This window comes from Triticum dicoccoides, chromosome 4B (genome assembly GCF_002162155.2).
Source record: "Triticum dicoccoides isolate Atlit2015 ecotype Zavitan chromosome 4B, WEW_v2.0, whole genome shotgun sequence".
Classification (NCBI taxonomy): Eukaryota; Viridiplantae; Streptophyta; class Magnoliopsida; order Poales; family Poaceae; genus Triticum; species Triticum dicoccoides.
The window spans coordinates 628,806,380-628,812,467 of record NC_041387.1 but is presented as its reverse complement, the minus strand read 5'-3'; the positions used below and the strand labels follow the sequence as shown (position 1 = coordinate 628,812,467).

Sequence of the window (6,088 nt, the reverse complement as noted above, 5' to 3'; positions counted from 1 at the left end):
GTATGAACCATGGAAAAGTTAGAATATAGTAGATATTACACCAATATAAATAAAGATTGAGTTCAAAATAGTACCATAAAGTGGTTATTTATTTTCTTATACTAACAGAGCTTATGAGATTTTTTGTTGAGTTTTGTGTTGTGAAGTTTTCAAGTTTTGGGTAAGGATTTGATGGACTATGGAATAAGGAGTGGCAATAGCCTAATCTTGGGGATTCCCAAGGCACCCCAAGGTAATATTCAAGGACAACCAATAGCCTAAGCTTGGGGATCCCCTGGAAGGCATCCCCTCTTTCGTCTTCGTCTATCGGTAACTTTACTTGAGGCTATATTTTTATTCACCACATGATATGTGTTTTTCTTGGAGCGTCTTGTATGATTTGAGTCTGCGATTTTTAGTTTGCCACAATCATCCTTGATGTACACACCTTTTGAGAGGTACACACATGAATAATTTATTATAATACTCTGTGTGCTTCATTTATATCTTTTGAGTTAGGCAATTTTGCTCTAGTGCTTCACTTATATCTTTTTAGAGTATGACGGTGGTTTTATTTTATAGAAATTGATGAACTCTCATGCTTCACTTATATTATTTTGAGAATCTTTAAACAGCATGGTAATTTGCTTTGGTTATAAATTTAGTCCTAATATAATAGGCATCCAAGAGGGATATAATAATAACTTTCATATAAAGTGCATTGAATACTATGAGAAGTTTAATTATTTATGATTGTTTTGAGATATGAAGATGCTGATATTAGAGTCATGCTAGTGAGTATTTGTGAATTTTAGAAATACTTGTGTTGAGGTTTGTGATTCTCGTAGCATGCATGTATGGTGAACCGTTATGTGATGAAGTCAGAGCATGATTTATTTTTTGATTGTCTTCCTTATGAGTGGCGGTCGGGAACGAGCGATGGTATTTTCCTACCTATCTATCCCCCTAGGAGCATGCGCGTAGTACTTTTTCTGATAACTAATAGATTTTTGCAATAAGTATGTGAGTTCTTTATGACTAATGTTGAGTCCATGGATTATACACACTCTCACCCTTCCACCACTGCTAGCCTCTCTTGAACCGTGCAACTTTTGCCAGTACGAACCCACCATATACCTTCCTCAAAACAGCCACCATACCTACCTATTATGGCATTTCCATAGCCATTCCGAGATATTATTGCCATGAAACTTTCCATCGTTTCGTTTATTATGACACGCTTCATCATTGTCATATTGCTTTGCATGATCATGTAGTTGACATCGTATTTGTGCAAAAGCCACCTTTCATAATTATTTCATACATGTCACTCTTGATTCACTGCACATCCTGGTACACCGCCGAAGGCATTCATATAGAGTCATATTTTGTTCTCGGTATCGAGTTGTAATTATTGAATTGTAAGTAAATAAAAGTGTGATTATCTTCATTATTAGAGCATTGTCTCAGTGAGGAAAGGATGATGGAAGCTATGAGTAGTTTACCATAGAATTACGGGTCCATAGCTAGTAGCTAGATGACTTCTTCTCTCTCTTTGATTCTCAATACCATGTTCTCCTCGATGTTCTTGGAGATCTATTCGATGTAATACTTTTTGCAGTGTGTTTGCCGAGATCCGATGAACTGTGGATTTATGATCAGCTTATCTATGAATATTATTTGAATCTTCTCTGAATTCTTATATGCATGATTTGATGTCTTTGCAAGTCTCTTCGAACTATCGGTTTGGTTTGGCCAACCAGATTAGTTTTTCTTGCAATGGGAGAAGTGCTTAGCTTTGGGTTCAATCTTGCGGTGTCCTTTCCCAATGACAATAGGGGCAGCAAGGCACGTATTGTATTGTTGCCATCGAGGATAAAAATATGGGGTTTTCATAATATTGATTGAGTTAATTCATCTACATCATGTCATCTTACTTAATGCATTACTCCGTTCTTTATGAACTTAATACTCTAGATGCATGCTGGATAGCGGTCGATGTGTGGAGTAATAGTAGTAGATGCAGAATCGTTTCGGTCTACTTGACACAGACGTGATGCCTATATTCATGATCATTGCCTTAGATATCGTCATAACTTTGCTCTTTTCTATCAATTGCTCGGTAGTAATTTCTTCACCCACCGTATTATTTACTATCTCGAGAGAAGCCTCTAGTGAAACCTATGCCCCCTGGGTCTATTTTCCATCATACAAGTTTCCAATCTACAATATTAGTTTTCAATATACTATTCTTGCAATATTTTACTTTCCAATCTATAAAACGAAAATACCAAAAATATTTACTTTATCGTTTATCTATCTCTATCAGATCTCACTTTTGCAAGTAAACGTGAAGGGATTGACAACCCCTTTATCGCGTTGGGTGCAAGTTTATTTGATTGTTTGTGCAGGTATTCGGTGATTTGTGCGTTGTCTCCTACTGAATTCATACCTTGGTTCTCAAACTGAGGGAAATACTTATCTCTACTGAACCGGCGATGCATATCAGTGCGCCAATGAGGGAGCCCTAGAGACCACCAAAGGAGGGGTGGGCAAAGGAAAACTCGGACGTGGCTATGTCCAAATCAGGAGATAAAGGACGAGGAGGGGTCCTTCGGGACCACCATGGCACCCTCCTTGCAGGGACGTGTTGTTTTCCCCTGCCACCTCTGACCTTGAATTGGCGGAGCTTAAAGCATACATGCGAGTGATCCAACTGGTCATGGAGGTGGGTTGTAGAAGCTAGTGCTCCAGAATGACTCCAAACCATTGCCGCCAAGTTGATCAACCCAGAGAGAGACAAGTCTATGTATGGGCTAATGATCGAAGAAGTGAATGGTTTGCTCAGAACTAGAGAGGAGTTTAAGGTAGCTTTGGTGTGTCGTTCAGTTAATAACGTTGCCGATAGTCTAGCAAACGAGGGTTGCGCGACTGAGCTATGTAAAAATCTGGTTTTGTATACCGTCGGATTGTATCCGTCCATGTTTGGGCTCAGATCTTGCAAAAATGCCCGAATAAAGGAAATTGGTTGTTTTCACTTGATTGATGTGGGTTCTTCATAACCACTCTCGCGTGCGCGACATGAATCTTCCAGGCCCACACACAGTCCCCCTATCTCCACTTTACCCCAAGTTGAACGTTCTCATTCACATGACCTTTTCCCCTCGACGAGTTATTTTCTTCCTCTAACACATCCTTCCCCCCAAAACTATTTTTTCTTTGTTGTCAAGCTTTGCTCTGAAGTTGCGCTGTCACGCCGATGTTGCAAGGCCACGACGCCGTCGCGAACTGTGGATCCCTGTCCTCTCCTCTTTTTTCGACCACGCATCTCTCCTCTATCTCAGTCCATCTCGTCCTTCCCAACAGATGTTATGAGCTCACCACCACACACCACATGGGGGGACTACCGATGCAGCACCCACTACGTTGCCACAGTAGATGCACACAACGATCCATTGCTGTAAAGCATGCCGTCATTGCACTGCATTACTATTGCAGGCATCGCCTCTTTAGCAAGCTAGCAACGGGTGGCGCAAGGCTCGCCACCATTCAAGGACGTTGGTGCTGCATAACAGGTGTCTATGCTGCAATGACGAATGCACCCCGCCGTGCAAGTTCAAAGCAAGCCGCCAATGCTGCAACGACAAGGTTGGAAAGGACTGCCCTCTAGCGTATCAGTGTATGCGTCCTGCAAACAAAGGTGACAAGGTCCATACGCGGCGCTAAAGGCCAAAGACTGATGCTACAAGGTGGCCTCCATCGGCTGAAAGCTGAGACAAATCCAACAAGCTGGAGACCTGCTACTACAAGCAACACACGCCCTGCTGTGAACATTGGCGGCGGCGCCGCTATCTGTGCGGGGTGCTGCAAGGTGTCGTTAGCTTCTACATGGGGCGACCCACCCACGCTCCGATTGTTGTCGACGACGTGCGCAAGAGGGAACGAGGAGGGTGCTGCAAGCGAAGGTTTTTCGCTGAGTTTGCAACATATTGTGTCGTCAAAGTATTTGCCAATGCGAGCGAGGGGGACGACACAACGAAGTAGTTAGAGTTACATCTGACGGTTACGCGTGGTTCAATCGGGCCGCTGGCGAGGCGGCAGATCCCTGGATCAGCTGGCTGGCGCGTAGCGCTCGCCCTGAATAAAACGCAACACCTTCAAGCTAAAAAACCTTAAGATAATTAACAAATTATCTCTACCGTTCATTGCATGATGAACAGCTCAGATTTTCCTGGAAAATTCAGAACCCCCATCGCCTTATCCTCTCAACCAGACCCATCATCTTCCTCCTCCACACGCGCGCATCAGTCACCGGCCACAAGCCTCCTCCCGCCCCAATGGAGGCCGTCCTGCGACATCCATCCCTTTCCCGCCTCAAAGCCCCGAACCCAGCTGCTCACAGAACCCAGTACCTCTCCATCACGGTCCCTCGCCGTCCTCGCGTCCCCAAGCGCCGCCTCGCCGCCGCGCTGTTCCAGGACCAGACCAACCCAAGAACCGCGGCAGCAAGCAAGGGGGGCGATGAAGAAGACGAGGAGGGGTACGGAGAGGTGGACCGCATCGTCTCCAGTCGAACCGTCAAGAACGCGGTGTTCGCAGAGGACGGCTCGGCCACCACCGTCACCGCCACGGAGTACCTCGTCGAGTGGAAAGACGGGCACGAGCCGACCTGGATCCCGGCGGAGGCGATAGCCGCGGACGTGGTGGCGGAGTACGAGACGCCGTGGTGGGATGCCGCCAAGAAGGCCGATGCGGATGCGCTGGGCGCGCTGCTGGCGGACGAGGCGCTGCGGCGGGACCCGGACGCCGAGGACGCGCAGGGGCGCACGGCGATGCACTTCGCGGCGGGGCTCGGGTCGGAGGAGTGCCTGCGCTTGCTCGCGGAGGCGGGGGCGGACGTGGGCCACGCGGAGCGCGCCGGCGGAGGGCTGACGCCGCTGCACATCGCGGCGGGGTACGGCCGCGCGACGGGCGTGCGCGCGCTGCTGGAGCTGGGCGCCGACGCGGAGGGCCCCGACGGGAAGGGCCGGACGCCGCTGGAGCTGGTGCAGGAGGTGCTGGCCGCGACGCCCAAGGGCGTCCCAGCGGCGTTCGAGCGGCGACAGGCGCTCGAGGCGGCCGCGAAGGAGCTGGAGAAGGCGGTGTACGAGTGGGGCGAGGTGGAGAAGGTGGTGGACGGGCGCGGCGAGGGCAAGTGGCGGGAGTACCTGGTGGAGTGGCGCGACGGCGGCGACCGGGAGTGGGTGAAAGCGCCGTGGGTGGCGGAGGACCTGGTGAAGGACTTCGAGGCCGGGCTGGAGTACGGCGTCGCGGAGGCCGTCCTGGACAGGAGGCAAGCGGCGGACGGCGACGGGGACGGCAAGTGGGAGTACCTCGTCAAGTGGGTGGACACCGAGGAGGCGACGTGGGAGCCCGCGGAGAACGTGGACGCTGAGCTCGTGCAGGAGTTCGAGCGGCAGCAGCCGGGGAACGGTGGTGCCGCATCGCCGGCGGAGACATTTGCCGGGTGATGACGGCCGTCGATCGTGCTCGGTTCGCTCTGCGGTTTTGTCGTGTCGATGGAACGTCGCAGTATGTATCATTAGCGATCGAAGAGATTTTTGTGTGATTATATTAATTAAGAAAACATTGCCATGAGATTTAGACATTGTAATCTTGAACAATCACGGTGAAGAGAGCAAACCAAAATTTGTGATTGGATGGTTAGAAGGACCATGATATCTTTAATCTATCGGAATTCAAGTTCTAAACTTTGACATTGGGGTTTGCATTTTTCTGAATTTATTTTAAGTCTTTCGATGATGTGGATTCAATGGGAAGAAGACGCTTTTGTCGATTATGAAGGCGTTTGTGGTGAGTTCGACAATCACAAATGATGTGCCGACTCGGTCTCTCGGAGGTGCTTATAGGGGTAGCATGGGGTAAATTGCACGAATCCATCACTTTGAAGGCTAGGTTTGCAAAAAACACTGCAATACATTTTTTTTTCAGAAAACATCATGTCTTCAGTAATGTTTTTGCAGAAAACACTGATCGGCGGATCTGTCTTAGTTAAGTGAGTTTATGACAGATGAGGCCCGCCAGTGAGGCTGACATGGCACCAATTTCA

The 6,088-nt window shown here is 48.3% G+C and overlaps 1 protein-coding gene across 1 annotated transcript; it reads left to right on the top strand.

Annotated features, from left to right (window-relative positions):
- The first annotated feature begins 4,256 nt into the window (after positions 1–4,256).
- Positions 4,257–5,729, top strand: LOC119291880 (probable signal recognition particle 43 kDa protein, chloroplastic). Its single transcript, XM_037570696.1, has one exon. It carries the CDS (start codon positions 4,317–4,319, stop codon positions 5,487–5,489), a length of 1,173 nt encoding a protein of 390 aa, XP_037426593.1. The 5' UTR covers positions 4,257–4,316; the 3' UTR covers positions 5,490–5,729.
- The last annotated feature ends 359 nt before the right edge of the window (positions 5,730–6,088 follow it).

Excerpts from the sequence above, each read along its gene's own strand:
- LOC119291880 (XM_037570696.1), top strand. The coding sequence starts at position 4,317 with ATGGAGGCCGTCCTGCGACATCCATCCCTTTCCCGCCTCAAAGCCCCG.